General features: G+C 54.0%; 1 protein-coding gene across 1 annotated transcript in view; it reads right to left on the reverse strand.

Moving 5' to 3' along the window:
• Window positions 1-16,894, reverse strand: part of LAMC3 (laminin subunit gamma 3) — a 57,552-nt gene that overhangs the window by 26,251 nt on the left and 14,407 nt on the right. The window contains exons 8-13 of the mRNA XM_021712023.1: window positions 14,880-15,016; window positions 10,732-10,839; window positions 9,841-10,033; window positions 9,565-9,680; window positions 6,437-6,655; window positions 3,089-3,277 (exon numbers count right to left, since the gene is read on the reverse strand). Coding sequence (XP_021567698.1) covers window positions 3,089-3,277; window positions 6,437-6,655; window positions 9,565-9,680; window positions 9,841-10,033; window positions 10,732-10,839; window positions 14,880-15,016 — 962 coding nt within the window. The remainder of the gene's footprint in view (window positions 1-3,088; window positions 3,278-6,436; window positions 6,656-9,564; window positions 9,681-9,840; window positions 10,034-10,731; window positions 10,840-14,879; window positions 15,017-16,894) is intronic.

The raw sequence follows: 16,894 nt of genomic DNA on the forward strand, positions 1-16,894 counted from the left end.
CCGGCTTAATCTTTTGATTTACTGTAGAGACGAGGTCTCGCCAAGTTGCCCAGGTGGGTCTCGAACCCCTGGCTTCAGGCAATCCGCTCGCCTTGGCCTCCCAGAGTGCTGGGGTGACAGGCTGAGCCACTGTGCCCAGCCTCCTGGCCCCTTTCCCTGTCCTGCTTCCCATGGTTCGGAGCCTCCTCTGTACTGGGCACTTCAAACTCCTGCCCTGCCTCCTGGAGTTGCTGCCTCAACTTCCCTGGGGGCACCCAGTGAGCCTCGGAAGAGATGCTGTGCAGAGGCTTTTGGAGGGGGTGGTGGCCTGGAGGTCCACTCTGGACACAGATGGGGCATACAAGCACACACCGTGTGTTTCGTGCTGTGTCAGGCGCTCTTTGTAAACCCGCACACCTCTGCAGACATCGACATGAAACAGAAACCTGGGGACCCACAGGCCCAAAGAGTAGCCACGTTGGCAAGATGATGAGTGCGTTAAGCTACCTTGCTCACATGCAGTTTCATGTCCCATGTGTGTGTGTGTGTGTGTGTGTGTGTGTGTGTGTGTGTGTGTGTGTGTGTGTGTGTGTGTCCAGGATGACCAGCTTGGGCAACAGAGCCAGACCTTGTCTCTACAAAAAAAAAAATTCACTGGGTGTGGTGACATGCACCTATACTCCCAGCTGCTGGGGAAGCTGAGGCTGAAGGGAGGTCAAGGCTGTGGTGGGCTGTGATTGTGCTGCCTGGGTAACAGAGTGAGACCCCGACTCAAAAAAAAAAAGTTATAGAGGGAAATTGGAGCTGGTGATGAAGAGTGTGAACCCATAGTTCACCAGCCACTCGCCTGGGACCAAGTTGAGGACAGCTCTCTGGGAGGAAGGCAGCTCTGGAGGTCCTAGGAAGGGTTCAGGACGCCGATGTGGATAAAGAAAGGGGCTGGCCAGAGCCCCTGGACCTAAAGTCCTCTCCAGGTGACCCTCCCTCCCAGGGCAGTTCCCTCTGCACACAGCAGCGCCTGCTGTCTGGCTCCCTGGAATCCTCCCCTGGGTACATCTCAGCCTGGCCAGCCTGGGCTTCCCTGCTTGTCCTCTGTTATTAGCTGGGCCTTGCTTGTGTCTGCAAAAGAGCCACAGTCAGGAGCCAGGAAATGCGGGAAGCTTAAGGGAATGGGAGGCAGCGGCTCCCTGCATTGGGCCGTCAACCCTGCCCCGAGGGCTGCTGGAATGCTGCTCTCAGAATGGTCCCAGAAACACAGGGCATTTGACAGGACCGATTAATGCAGCCATAGGCACCGGAAGCAGAATCAGATGTCTAGGAGCCGTGAAAACATCACACTAAGTGAAACAAGCCAGACACAAAAGGACAAAGACTCAGTCGGGTGCGGTAGGTGGCTCACGCCTGCAAACCAGGCACTTTGGAAGGCCAAGGTGGGAGGATCACTTGAACCCAGGAGTTCGAGACCAGCCTGGGCAACAAAGTGAGACCCTGTCTCTCTCTCTTTTTTTAAAGAACAAATACTGAAGGATTCCACTGATACAAGATACCGAGAATAGGCAAATTCAGAGAGACGGAAACTGGAAGAATTGTTATCAGGGTCTGGAGGGAGGAGGAACAATTCAACAATAGATTTACTGGGCACTAGCCGGGCTCGGTGGCTCAGCCTGTAATCCCGCACTTTGGGAGGCTGAGGTGAGTGGATTGCCTGAGTCCGCGAATTCGAGACCCGCCTGGGCAACTTGGCAAGACCTTATCTCTACAATAAATCAAAATGAGCTGGGCACATTTTCCATTTGAGAAGATGATAAAGTTCTGGAGATAGATGGTAACAACGGTTTCACAACATAGGGAATAGACCTCATGGCAATGAGCTATACACATAAAAATGATTCAAATGACATCTTTCATGTTATATATTTTACTACAATAAAAGTTAATAATGTCATATGCCAAAAGCTAATTGAATTGTATATACTTTATTTTTTTTTTTGAGTTGGAGTCTCACTCTGTCACCCAGACTGGAGTGCAGTGGCCGCTCCCAGCCACCGCAGCCTCGACCTGCTGGCTCCGGCGATCCTTCTGCCTCAGCCTTCCGAGTAGCTGGAACTACAGGCACTCACTACCACGCCCGGCTAGTTTTTTGATTTATTGTAGAGAAGAGGTCTCGCTGCCCAGCGGGTCTCGAACCCGCGGGCTCAGGCAATCCACTCACCTCAGCCTCCCAAAGGCGCAGGATTATAGGCTGAGCCACCAAGCCCGGTTGTTTGTTTGTTTTTTAAGTCAGGGTCTTAATCTGTCATCCAGGCTAGAGTGCACTGGCATGATCACAGCTCACTGCAGTCTCCGACTTCTGGGCTCAGGCAGTTCTTCCACCTAGGCCTTCCACCTAGGACTATAGGTGCACACCACCACACGGCTAATTTTTTATTTTATTTTTGCAGAGACGAGATCTCACTACGTTGCCCAGGCTGGTCTCAAACTCCTGGGCTCAAGCAATCCTCTTGCCTCGGCCTCTCAAGGTGCTGGGATTACAGGTGTGAGCCACTGCACCTGGTGCAGTTTTTTGTTTGTTTTTATATTTTGAGTCAGGGTCTTACTCTGTCACCCAGCCTGGAGTGCAGTGCCACAAATGTGGCTCATCACAGCCTCAACCTCCTGGGATCAGGTAATTCTTCTGCCTCAGCCTCCCAAGTAGCTGGGACTCCAGGCACACGCCACCACATCCGGCTAATTTTAAAATCTTTTTGTAGAGACAAGGTCTCACTATGTTGCCCAGGCTGGTCTCAAACTCCTGGGCTCAACCCATCCTCCCGCCTTGGCCTTCCAAAGTGCTGGCATTACAGGCATGAGCCTCCAGGCTGGCAAGGTACGGATATTTTCAAAAGCTCAATGGCTCAAGTTGTGCCTACAACCCACAGCAGCCTGGGGCCCTGGTTCTGGGGCTAAGGGACTCAGTGTCCCCAGAGGTCATGCCTGCCAGCCCTAAACTGGGCTCTCCCGCACCTGCTACCCCCCAAACCCGGAGCTCCACCCCTGGAGCCCAGAGCAGGGGCAGGGCACCGGGGGCTTGGCCCTCCCGCAGGGCAGGGCCCAGGGCACGGTCACTCACCTCTCTGGCCTGGGGGGCAGTGGGTACACACCACCTCCCCGCTCTCTGGGATGGTCGTGCAGGCAGACCGTCCTGGGCAGGGGCAGGGCTGGCAGTCGTCCGCTTGGCCTCTGAAGGGGTTGCCGTAGAAACCTGGCCGGCAGCGCTCACAGGACGGGCCCTCGGTGTGGTGGCTGCACACGCAGATCCCTGAGGGGCAAAACAAATGCCTGCTCACCACGGCCCGAGCCCAGAACACCCCATGATGCTGGGCGTCCTGGCGGGGAACGTCACGGAGCACATCCCAGGAAGAAGTGGCAGGGGTCCCAAGGTGGAGGTGGCAGGGCCCGGGATGGAGACGGCAGGCCGGGAGCCGGACCACCCTGGGATCATGCCCATCACCTGCTCCTGTGAACCCAGGCAAATCGTCTAACACTCCCATGCCTCAGTGTCCTCACCTACAGGATGGGACCAACAACAGCATTGATGTCAAAGGGCTTTCGCCAGGATTCCATGAGATCATGCATTCTACATGCCTCGCACACTCCTGGGCACCCATTTTCATTTGAACTGTTATTTTTAATTTTCCTTTTTTTTTTTTAGAGTTGGGTTCTCACTCTGTCACCCATACTGTAATGCATTGGCACGATCATGGCTCACTGCAGCCTCGACCTCCTGGGCTCAGGGGATCCTCCTACCTCAGCCTCCCAAGTAGCTGGCACTAGAGGGGCATGCCACCACACCTAGCTATTTTTTTGGGGGGGAGAGACGGGATCTTGCTATGTTGCCCAGGTTGGTCTCAAACTCCTGGGCTCAAGCAATCCTTGGTTTCCCAAAGTGCTTGGATTACATGAACCACTGCATCTGGACTTTTTTTTTTGAGTTGGAATGTCACTCTGTCACCCAGTCTGGAGTGCAGTGGCACACTCATAGCCACTCCAGCGTCGACCTGCTGGGCTCCAGTGATCTTTCTGCCTCAGCCTTCCAAGTAGCCGGCACTACAGGTGTGTGCTACCGTGCCTGGCTAATTTGTTGATGTATCGTAGAGACGAGGTCTTGCCAAGCTGCCTAGGCTGTTCGTGAACACGTATGCTCAGGCAATCCCCTCACCTGAACTCCCAAAGTGCTGGGATTCCAGGCTTGGGCCACCGCGCCCAGCCTGGCCTATTTTTGTTTGATATTTTGAACCTCTCTGAGCCAGCAGGTGGTACAGCTACCCTTCGCTCTCATGCTGCTGTCCTCTTAACTCCAAGGGACCAGAGGAAGAAGGAGTCACCCTGAGGGAGACACAGGCCCAGGATTCTGGCCTTTACATCTTTTGCAAAGAACTCCCCTCTGTGGGGTCTGGGGTCCCCAGAAGCTGCCTGGTCTCAGAGAATGAAACCGCCACCCTGCCCTCTGGCTTCTGAAGATGGTGGATTCTGCAAACTCCCTCCTCCAGTCCAGCAACACCAGGTGTCTGCTCGGAGCCTGGGATCCTTGGAAAGGGAGGTCCCACTGCCGGGGATCAGTGAGACGCCTGGCTGAGAAGGGGTTAACCAAGGCCACCACTTCCGGGAAGCCCCCAGCAGCAACCAGACAGGACTGAGGTGAACAGGGAGAATGAATAGGCATCAAAGGGAACTGTCCCAGGCACAGCACCGAGGCTCAGTGACACCTAGCCTAGGCGGCAATGGCCATTCTACCCATTTCACAGATGAGGACTTGCCCAAATCAAGCAGGACGTCATGGCAGGGCCAGAGGCTCTGTGGGGATGACAAACCTGTCCCAGCTCACAAGAAAACCCTGCTTCCTCAAGAGGGGCTGCCTGGCTCACTGTATGGGGAAGGATTATGAGGTCTTATCTGGGCCTGATTAGTGATATCTGCCACGGGCACAAGTAGTGATGTCTGCCATGGGCAGCGTATGCTGTGTGAAGCTTACCTTCCCTGGCTAAGTCTGCTGATTCCAAGAATACTGTCTTTTGGGGCAAAAAAAAAAAAAATTGCTGAGCATGCCTTTCCCTTTTCAGAGGGATCCACCTGCTCACCGCAGTCAGCAGGCTTCCTGGTGTGAGAGGCCTGCAGTGTAGGTGTGGAGAGGCCTGGGTTCCTCCCACTCCAGCCCCTCCTGGCCATGTGATCTTACCGGGGTCTGAACAGCTGGTAGAGACCAGCTGCCTTTCTGAGTCCAGGCTGGTAGGTGGTGCAGCTCTGTCACCTACTGGCCATGTGACCATCCTGCACCGTAGGCCTAAAAGGTGAGGGCGGAGGCAGGGATTTCTGCAGGAATCAGTGATGCAAAGTATTAAAAGGTGCCCAGCACGTGAAGGGACTTGGTGACACTATATTATTTTAGGATTTCCCAACGGTCCTGAATAGTGAGGACTTTGGACAGCTGCACTCCCAGGATAAGATTTAAGGCGCGCCCAGCGGGCAATGGCTGAGCTCTGGTGCAAATCAGGTCTGCTTCCTGAGCCCGAGGATCTCCTGGCCTCTCTGTGACATCATCTCAACAACCGAGATAGGGATATACCATCATGACCCCCACCGGACAGAAGAGGGGGTGGGCTCGGGGAGGGAAGGGACTTTCCCAAGGCCACCAGCCACAGCAGGGTGAGGGTGGCAGGTTGGTGGCTCTGGGTTGATGCTTATGGGCTGTTGACACCTGTGTGACCTTCATGAGAGCCGTCCTGCCCTCACGTGTCATACAAATGCCTGTGCCCTTTCTTACAGTATGCCAGGACCCCTGAGGTCTTTCCCTGGTCTTCCTGGAAGGAGGCCCAGCCCAGGAGGGTGGGACACATGGGCAGATGGCCCACAGATCAGCTGGCTTAAGGTTCTTACTCGATACGAAGTCCTTGGCACAGAGCCTGATGCCTCAACGAATTCCAGTTACTACTTTTATTTATTTATTTGTTTTGAGTCAGGGTCTCGCTCTGCTGCCCAGGCTGGAGTACAGTGGCATGATCACAGCTCACCACTGCCTCGGCCTCCTGGGCTCAGGCAATCCTCCTGCCTCAGCCTCCTGAGTAGCTGGGACTACAGGTGCATGCCACCATGTGCCGCGAACTGATTGATTATTTTGTAGAGACGAGATCTCACTATGTTTCCCAGGCTGGTCTTGAACTCCTGAGCTCAAGCCAGCCTCCCGTCTCAGCCTCTCAAAAGTGCTGGGATTACAGGTGTGAGCCACCACGCCTGGCTTACTACTTTCATTAAACGATGAGACGCCCAGGCAGCAGCACGAGAGGGCTCTGTGCCCGGTTTTCCCCACAGCTTGGCCCACGCCTTGGCGCCTGTGCCAGGCTGGCCCTGTCCGGGTCAGTACTCATCTTGCTGTTCTGGGTACAGCCCAGATGGCCTTAGGACGGAGTGCCAGAAGATTCACCTGTGTTGGGGTCACAAGTGCCATGCTGGTGACAGGTGCAGGGCACACAGTTGGCATAGGGGCCGCCCCGTGGTATCTCCCTCTTGTATCCTGGAGCACAGGATTCACAGAACTGGCCCGTGTAGCCCTTGGGACACGAGCAAGTCTCCACCCAGGAGGCTGGCGGGGAAAGCCCTTGCCGGGCTGACGTGAGCCGGACTTCAGTCAGGAACACCCGGCCTGCAGAACGAGAAAAGGGTGAGGAAGAGAGCCAGCTGCACACGTTTCTCCCCAAAACTTCCTGTCTACACACAGAACAGGCCCACGTACACAAAGGTGGCCTATAAAAAAACGACAAGTTCTTGAGTCAAGGTCTCATTCTGTTGCCCAGTCTAGAGTGCAGTGGTGCACTCATGGCTCCCTGCAGCCGCCATCTCCTGGGCTCAAGTGATCCTTCTGTCCCAGTCTCCTAAATTGCCGGGACTACAGGCTTGTGCCACCATGCCTGGCAATTTTTTTTATTTTTTGTAGAGACGAGGGCTCACTATGTTGCCCAGGCTGGTCTCAAGCTCCTGGGCTCAAGTGATCTTCCCACTTGGGTCTCCCAAAGTGCTGGAATTATAGGCATGAGCCACTATGCCCACCTCAACTCCCTCTTTCTTTTTTTTCAGGGTCTTGCTCTGATGCCCAGGCTGGAGTACCTCAGCCTCCCAAGTAGCTGGAACTATAGGTGCATGCCATCGTGCCCGGGTAATTTTTTAAGAAGTTTTTTTTAGAGACAAAGTCTTCCTATATTGCCCAGGCTGGTCTTGAACTCCAGATCGCAAGTGATCCTCCGGTCTCTGTCTTCCAAAGTGCTAGGATTACAGGCATAAGCCAGTGTGCCTGGTCCCTATGTGACTCTTCAATGTACTGCTCGGTGCTGAAAACTTCCCTTTGTAAATATCTGAGCCTAGACTCCAACTCCCTTTTACACACACATGAGATATTTTAGAGTGTTTTATTTTTTATTTTTGAGTCAGAGTCTCACTCCATTGCCCAGGCTGGAGTACAGTGGCATGCTCCCGGCCACCACGGCCTCGACCTGCTGGGCTCCGGCGATCCTTTCACCTCAGGCTTCCAAGTAGCCGGAACTACAGATGCGCACTACCACGCAGGCTCATTTTCGATTTATTGTAGAGTTGAGTCTCACCAAGTTGCCCAGACTGGTCTCGAACCTGTGAGCTCAGGCAATCCCCTCACCTCGACCTCCTAAAGTGCTGGGATTACTGGCTTGAGCCACCGCACCCAGCCACTTCCCCATTTTTAAAAAATGATAATGGTCTCGATATGTTGCCCAGGCTGGTCTCGAACCCATGGGCTCAGGCAATCCCCTCGCCTCGGCCTCCCAAAGTGCTGGGATGACAGGCTGAGCCGCCAAGCCCGGCCCAGAGTGTTTTAAGTGTGCATGGCACTGCTCTAGGTTTCAGGTGCCATGCAGGTGAAGGAAAAACCGTGCTTTGTTTTGTTCAGAATTTCCCAAAAGTTATTCACCAACAGTGACACCCTGCCTCATAGGGTCACATTGTCATCACACCCTGTCCCACTGGCAACCCTTTTGTGGCTTTCCCACTTAAGGGATCTGGCCAATAATCTTAGTTAGTTATAATTTCAAAATGACTCACATAAAGGACTTAAAGAATGCGGTTTAATCATATTCACTGGAATGTTTGGAACTTGGTTTTACAGCATCAGTCACAAATAAAAGCTTACTCTGCCAGGCGTTCTTCACTAATGAAGCAATGACCGTCTAGGCTAGGTAAGCCTTTAGAAAGAACCAAGTGAGTGGAGGTGGTGGATAAGGATCAACATCGATAAGGATACCTGGGCTGGTCACAGTGGCTCAGCCTGTAATCCCAGCACTTTGGGAGGCCGAGGTGAGAGGATTGCCTGAGCCCAGGGGTTCAAGACCAGCCTGGGCAACTTGGTGAGACTTTGTCTCTACAATAAGTCAAAAAATTAGCTGGGTGTGGTGGTATGTGTCTGTGGTTCCAGCTACTTGGGAGACTGAGTTGGAAGGATTGCTTGAGTCCAGCAGGTCAAGGCTACGGTGGCCGTGAGCGTGCCACTGTACTCCAGCCCAGGCAACAAGAGTGAGACTCCAACTCAAAAACATAAAAAATAAATAAGGAACCTGATCTCAAATCAGGCAAAGTGGGGACCAACAGGAGGCCCAAACTTTACCTGTACAATGTCCATTTATATACCTAATCCTGAATTGTATCCCACATCTTTAAAAAAAAAAAAGAAGAACCATGTCAGGTGTGGTGACTCACACCTATAATCCCAGTGCTTTGCGAGGCCAAGGCAGGAGAATCGTTTGACGCCAAGAGTTCGAGACGAGTCTGGGCAACATAACAAGACCTCATCTCTACAAAGATAGTTTAAAAATTAGCCAGGTATGGTGGCATGTGCCTGTAGTCCCTGCTACTCAGGAAGCTGAGGCAGAAGGATCGGCTGAGCCCAGGTGGTCAAAGCTCTGGTGAGCTGTGATTGCGTGACTGTATTCCAGCCTGGGCAACAAAGTGAGACCCCACCTCAAAAAAAAATGTGTAGGCAGGTTATGACTAGGGACAGGTCAGAGAATAGCCATGTCAAACACTATGTGACCAGAGTGGGAGGCGGTGACAAATTCCAGTCAATGATGATGGCGGGAACACCTCTTAGGGAAGACAAAACTAGCCAGACCGGTTCTTGGGGTGGCTTGGGTGCAATACCTCCGGTGACCAGCAGGGGAGCCATTCTCCGAAGGGAATCTTGGCAGGGACAGAGAGGGTGACGGTGGACTCTGCAGAGCTGGAGTGACCACACCTAACGGTTCTTGGCTGTTTTGCTGGCCACACACCTGCCCCGCAGAGCTGTCTATCCTCAGGCCCCTTGCCTGTCCAGTTCCTGCCTCTGTCCTCGGCCACCCTCCCTGCTGCCTTTTGGGGTTACAGTGGACCTCGGGCAAGTGTCCTGCCCTCTCTGAGACTCAGATTCCTTCCGAGTAAAATGCGGACAATAACCCCGCTGCTGCGAGGCCCCGCAAGGTTACACCCAGAGGAGCCCGCCCCAGTCCCGGGAGCTGGTGAGTGCCCGCGTCTGGGGGACAGGTCTTTGTCACTGACCGGCAGGGCCTGGGTTGCGGCTGACATGGAGGTGCAGGCTGGTCAGGTTGGCCAGGAGCCGCTGGAAGTGGAAGGGGGGCAGTGGAGGGTCCGCGTCCTCGGAGGTCTCCTGCAGGCTGGAGGGAGAAGCAGTCAAGACCAGAACCCGGCCCGGGCCAGGTGGCGCCAAGGCCCGAGAATGAGCAGACCCCAGGTCACAGGGGAATCAAGTGTGCTTGGACCTCAGAGACACCCTCCTTGCCCTCTCTCCCACCTCTCGGGACAGAGGATACTTACTGGAACCTGAGCTGTGCCTTCCCAGGCTGCCTGGCGTCCTGGGGGCTGTTTGGGTTGGAGAGCTTCAGAGAGAGGGCCAAGCCCGCCCCTTCCAGCCTCAGCTGCACAGGGGGTGGGGAATCCTCGGGGGGCACCCAGAAGGTCAAGGTGAGGGGCTGCCCATAGCTGAGCCGCTGGTCTCCCAGGAACTTCTCTGAAGACAAGAGAAGAAGGCTTTGACAGTCTTTGCATGGTTAGCTTGAATTTATTTTATTTTTTTGAGTCGGGGTCTCACTCTATTGCTCAGGCTGGATGGCAGTGGCATGCTCATGGCCACCGCAGCCTCGACCTGCTGGACTCAGGCAATTCTTCCGCCTCAGCCTTCCAAGTAGCTGAAACTACAGACGCACACCACCATACCTGGCTAGTTTTTGTGATTTATTGTAGAGACAAGGTCTCGCCAAGTTGCCCAGGCTGGTCTCGAACCCCCAGGCTCAGGCAATTCTCTTGCCTCAGCCTCCCAAAGTGCTGGGATCACAGGCTGAGACACCGGGCCTTATTGACTTTTTTTTTTTCCAGGCTGGAATGTAGTGGCACGATCACAGCTCACCACAGCCTCAACCTCCTGTGCTCTTTCTGCCTCAGCCTCCTGAGTAGCTAGGACTACTCAGTAGCACACCACCACATCCAGCTAACTTAACATTTTTTTTTTTTTGTAGAGGTGAGGTCTTGCTATGTTGCCTGGGCTGGTTTCGAACTCCTGGGCTCAAGTGATCCTCCTGCCTCGGCCTCCCAAAGTGCTGGGATTACAGGCGTGAGGCACCATGCCCAGCCCATATCTGATGTCTGTTTTGTTCCCTAACACTACAAGAATAAATTTGTGTGACCCCCAACCCCCTCCCAACCTCGTACCTGGTGCTGTGAGCGCCTCCTCTCCTGGACTCAGGAGGACCCCAGTCCGGCTCCATCGTGGGGGCTGCTCAGAGCCCCCCACACCTCTGGTGAGCCAACCCTCGGTTCCTGGACAGCAAACGCAGACACATCCGCCATCAGCGTGGGGCCCTGAAGGGTGGCTCCAGCATGGGTCTTAGGGTGGGGGAGACCCAGAAGAAAAGCTCAGGGATTCGGCTCTGCTTGGGGCATGGTCAGGCCTTGGGGTTCTTTGTTGTTGCTGAATTGGGGTCTCACTCTGTTGCCCAGGCTGGAGTGCGGTGGTGTGATCACAGCTCAGCGCAGCCTCAGCCTCCTGGGCTCCCAAATAGCTGGAACTACAGGCATGCACCACCATACCTAGCTAATTTTATTTATGTGTTTGTTTGTTTGGGTTGGAGTCTCACTCTGTCACCCAGGTTGGAATGCAGTGGTATGATCACAGCTTAGCGCAGCCTCAGCCTCCGGGGCTCTGGCAATCCTTCTGCCTCAACCTTCCAAGGAGCTGGAACTACAGGCATGCACCACCATGCCTGGCTAATTTTATTTATTTGTTTATTTATTTGAGTCAGAGTCTCACTCTGTCGCCCAGGCTGGAGTGCAATATTGTGATCGTAGCTCAGTGCAGCCTCAACCTCCTGGGCTCAGGCAATCCTCCTGCCTTGGTGTCGCAAGCAGCTGGAACTACAGGCATGTCCCTGTGCCTGGTTAACTTATTTTATTTATTTGTTATTTATTTATTTTATTTATTTGACTCAGTCTCACTCTGTCGCCCAGGCTGGAGTGCAGTGGTATGATCACGGCTCACTGCAGCCTCAGCCTCCTGGGTTTAGGCGATTCTTCTGCCTCAGTCTTCCAAGTAGCTGGGACTATAGGCACGCGCCACCACGCCCAGCTAATTTTTGATTTATTGTAGAGACAAGGTCTCACAAAGTTGCCCAGGCTGGTCTCGAACCCCTGAGCTCAAGCAATCTTCTTACCTCCACCTTCCAAAGTGCTGGGATGACAGGCATGAGCCACCGGCCCAGCTTGCAAAATATTTTATCTTTTAAAAAGATAGATATTAGCTGGGCTCGGTGGCTCAGCCTGTAATCCCGTGCCTTTGGGAGGCTGAGGTGAGTGGATCGCCTGAGCCTGCGGGTTCAAGACCCACCTGGGCAACTTGGCAAGACCTCATCTCTACAATAAATCAAAAATTAGCCGGGCGTGGTAGCACGTGCCTGTAGTTCCAGCTACTCGGAAGGCTGAGGCGGAAGGATCGCCGGAGCCCAGCAGGTCGAGGCTGCGGTGGCGGGGAGCGGCCACTGCACTCCAGCCTGGGCAACAGAGTGAGACTCAAACTCAAAAAAAAAAAAAAAAAAGATAGTTGTTAGCTGGGCTCAGTGGCTCAGCCTGTAATTCCAGCACTTTGGGAGGCTGAGGTGAATGGATTACCTAAGCCTGCGGGTTCGAGACCCACCTGGGCAACTTGGCAAGACCTCATCTCTACAATAAATCAAAAATTAGCCGGGCGTGGTAGCACGTGCCTGTAGTTCCAGCTACTCGGAAGGCTGAGGCGGAAGGATCGCCGGAGCCCAGCAGGTCGAGGCTGCGGTGGCGGGGAGCGGCCACTGCACTCCAGCCTGGGCAACAGAGTGAGACTCAAACTCAAAAAAAAAAAAAAAAAAGATAGTTGTTAGCTGGGCTCAGTGGCTCAGCCTGTAATTCCAGCACTTTGGGAGGCTGAGGTGAATGGATTACCTAAGCCTGCGGGTTCGAGACCCACCTGGGCAACTTGGCAAGACCTCATCTCTACAATAAATCAAAAATTAGCCGGGCGTGGTAGCACGTGCCTGTAGTTCCAGCTACTCGGAAGGCTGAGGCGGAAGGATCGCCGGAGCCCAGCAGGTCGAGGCTGCGGTGGCGGGGAGCGGCCACTGCACTCCAGCCTGGGCAACAGAGTGAGACTCAAACTCAAAAAAAAAAAAAAAAAAGATAGTTGTTAGCTGGGCTCAGTGGCTCAGCCTGTAATTCCAGCACTTTGGGAGGCTGAGGTGAATGGATTACCTAAGCCTGCGGGTTCGAGACCCACCTGGGCAACTTGGCAAGACCTCATCTCTACAATAAATCAAAAATTAGCCGGGCGTGGTAGCACGTGCCTGTAGTTCCAGCTACTCGGAAGGCTGAGGCGGAAGGATCGCCGGAGCCCAGCAGGTCGAGGCTGCGGTGGCGGGGAGCGGCCACTGCACTCCAGCCTGGGCAACAGAGTGAGACTCAAACTCAAAAAAAAAAAAAAAAAAGATAGTTGTTAGCTGGGCTCAGTGGCTCAGCCTGTAATTCCAGCACTTTGGGAGGCTGAGGTGAATGGATTACCTAAGCCTGCGGGTTCGAGACCCACCTGGGCAACTTGGCAAGACCTCATCTCTACAATAAATCAAAAATTAGCCGGGCGTGGTAGCACGTGCCTGTAGTTCCAGCTACTCGGAAGGCTGAGGCGGAAGGATCGCCGGAGCCCAGCAGGTCGAGGCTGCGGTGGCGGGGAGCGGCCACTGCACTCCAGCCTGGGCAACAGAGTGAGACTCAAACTCAAAAAAAAAAAAAAAAAAGATAGTTGTTAGCTGGGCTCAGTGGCTCAGCCTGTAATTCCAGCACTTTGGGAGGCTGAGGTGAATGGATTACCTAAGCCTGCGGGTTCGAGACCCACCTGGGCAACTTGGCAAGACCTCATCTCTACAGTAAATCGAAAAGTCAGCCGGGCGTGGTAGCGTGTACCTGTAACTCTGGCTACTCGGAAGGCTGCGGCGGAAGGATTGCCGGAGCCCAGCAGGTCGAGGCTGCGGTGGTCAGGAGCGGCCACTGCACTCCAGTCTGGTTGACAGAGTGAGTCTCCAAAAAGAAAGAAAGAAAGGAAGAAAAGAAGGAAGGAAGGGAAAGGAAGGAAGGAAGGAAGAAAAAGAAAGAGAAAATAACTCACATAAATAAAGGTACTTTGAGGTCCTCAGTAATTTCCGAGAGCATTAAAAAAATATCAGGCATCAAAAAAGTTTGAGAACCAGTGGCCAAAGGCGCCTGTGTGATAGAATGAGATGACGTCCCTGGAGCGTCAATCCCTGGGCCTGGCTCAAGATGAGAGTAGATCACGACGCTGTTCGTTAGGTCTAGAAACGAGTCGGCCCGCGCGCGGTAACACCCTAGACTCCCCGCCCGTGACCGTGACACGCGCGGTCCAGACCCAGGCGCCTCTCAGCCCTGCATTCTGCGCGGTGTCCAGCAGAGGGCGCGCGGCCTCCGCGTCTGGGGCGCCCCAGGGCCCGCCCCGAGTGTCTGTCCTGGCGGATCCCGGCTCCGCCCGCAGGCTGGCGGGCCAGACAGGAGTCGGGGGCGCTGCGTGGGGCCCGCACAGGCGCTGGCGGGACGCAGACCTCGAAGCTCTGCTGCTTTCCTGCCCCAAAGATGCGGCCGTGCCACCTGGAGCTCGGGGCCACCGCGGTGAAGAGCCAAGCTCAGCTGATGAATTAGGTGACCCTGGGCAAGTGACCCACCCCTTCTGGGTCTCAGCTACCTCGGCCATAAAAGGGGAATGAGACTCCCTCTATGTAAGGAGCTCAACCCGGTGCCTGGCATACAGCAGGCGTTTAATAAGTGGAGGCCAGGCCACTGAGCCCAAAGCCCTGGCATTCATTTTTTATTTTATTTTTATTTTGAGTTGGAGTGTCACTCTGTCGCCCAGGCTGGAGCGGAGCGGCACACTCACCGCCACCCCAGCATCGATCCTTCCGCTTCAGCCTTCCAAGTAGCTGGAACTACAGGCGTGCGCTACCACACCCAGCTTATTTTCTGATTTATTGTAGAGACGAGGTCTGGCCAAGTTGCCCAGGCTGTTCTCAAACCCACGGGCTCAGGCAGTCCTCTCACCTCAGCCTCCCAAAGTGCTGGGATTACAGGCTTGAGCCACCACACCCGGCCAGCCCCAGCACTGAGATGCACCAAGGCAGGCCAACCTTGTCACGGTGGGGGGAAATTTCCCTGCGGGATCCACAGGGCGCCACCCGCCCATCCCTGTAACCCCACCCTGGCCCGGAAGTGGCAGTCTTCCCAGAACAGGCTGGGAGTGGATCCCTTGGCGCCCGGTGGGGGGGGGAGCTTCTTACCCTGGCGGAAGTCCGAGATGATGGGGTGTACCCGGAACCCGGCGGCAGCTGCGCACACCTTGGAGTGTCCGTAGCAGAAGCAGCTGCTGCAGCCGGCAGGGTTGTGAGGCTGCAGGTTGAACATCCCCGGGCGACATCTGGAATGGGGACAGGACATGCCCACAGGACTCCCATGAATCAGCTAGAAAGGGGTGGGTCAGGGATCCCAGCCAGACCAGTGTTTTCCCCAAATTCACTGGGGAAACTTTTTTGAGTCCGGGTCTTGCTCTGTCACCCAGGCCGGAGCGCGGTGGCACGCTCCCGGCCACCCCTGCTGGGCTCAGGCGATCCTCCCACCTCAGCCTCTCGAGTAGCTGGGACGACAGGCGCACCCCACCACACTTGGCTAATTTCTTGATTTATTGTAGAGATGAGGTCTTGCTATGTTGTCCAGGCTGTTCTGGAATTCCTGGGGTCAAATGATCCTCCCGCCTCAGCCTCCCAAAGTGCTAGGATGACAGGCGTTTCTCAAAACTTAAGACATTAACATTGGTTAACGTGAACTAAACTCCACTTTCTAAGGATTTCTCCACTTTTTCCTCTCATGTCTGTTTCCTGCTCCAGGATTCCACCCAGACGCAGGGTGGCATTTAGGGGTGTCCTTGGTTTCCTTCGAGCTGTAAGAGCTTCTCGGTCTTTCCTTGTCTGTTACAACCTTGACACTTGTTGAAAAGCACTGGCCTAGTGCCTGGAAGGCCCTTCATTGGAGGTCTGCTTGTCTGATGTTTTCTCGTGATTAGACTGGGGTGGTGGCTTTGCAGAAGACCACACAAAGGAGAAGTGCTTTCTCGTCATGTCACGTTAGGAAACGTGAAGCCCACATGACGTCCGTGCAATGCTGACCTTCATCACCTGAGGAAGGTGCTGGCTGCCATTTTCTTTGCTTTTCTTTTTTATTTGGAGTCTCACTCTGTTGCCCAGGCTGGAGTGCAGTGGCACACTCCTGGCCACCGCAGCCTCGACCTGCTGGGCTTCGGCAATCCTTCCACCTCAGCCTTCCGAGTAGCCGGAACTACAGACATGTGCCACCATGCCAGGTTAATTTTTTGATTTATTGTAGAAATGAGGTCTCACCAAATTGCCAGGGCTGGTCTCGAACCCATAGGCTCAAGCAATCCTCTCACCTTGGCCTCCCAATAGTGCTGGGATTATAGGCGTGAGCCATCGCGCCAGGCCTAGCGGGAGATATTTTGAAGTCATGCACATATCTGGCCTCTCCTAAAGTTCTGCCCACGAAGAGCAGCATTCAGCCGGGGTCTAGAGTCAGTACTACTGTGATGTACTGTGATGGTTTTCTATTTCCATCATTCCTTCTTTTTGTTGGGAAACAAAATTTTTTAACTTTAATTTTTGTGTTAAAATGGGTCTATGTTGCAGGCTAATCTCGAACTCCTGGGCTCAAGCAATTCTCTTCCCTCAGCCTCCCAAAGTGTTGGAATTGCAGGCGTAAGTCACCGTGCCTGGCCGCCTTCATACCTTCTACATTTATTATTTGGAATTCTCTGCAAGGAAGATCTGTCCCTTGGTTCCATCTATTTATTTCCTCAGTCGTCTACTTATATCAGTATGGATTTGTGGATATTTACTTTATTCTCTGAGTTAGACTCCAATACTATCATTATTTATTTTGTTGCTCAAATTGTTCCAGCTTTGGGAACTCGTTTAAGAAAACTCCTAAGCCTTATTTATTTTTTTTGAGTTGGAGTCTCAATCCGTCGCCGAGTCTGGAGTGCCATAGCACACTCACCACCACCTCAGCATCGACCTGTTGGGCTCAGGTGATCCTTCCGCTTCAGCCTTCCAAGTGGCTGGAACTACAGGCGCGCACTACCATGCCTAGCTAATTTTTTTTTTAATTTATTGGAGAGATGAGGTCTTGCCAAGTTGCCCGGGTGGGTCTCAAACACGCAGGCTCAGGCAATCCACTTGCCTCAGCCTCCCAAAGTGCTGGGATTACAGGCTGAGCCACCAAGCCT

This window comes from Carlito syrichta, unplaced genomic scaffold, assembly GCF_000164805.1.
Source record: "Carlito syrichta isolate Samal-C Ts95f unplaced genomic scaffold, Tarsius_syrichta-2.0.1 Scaffold303014, whole genome shotgun sequence".
In the NCBI taxonomy this organism is placed as follows: Eukaryota; Metazoa; Chordata; class Mammalia; order Primates; family Tarsiidae; genus Carlito; species Carlito syrichta.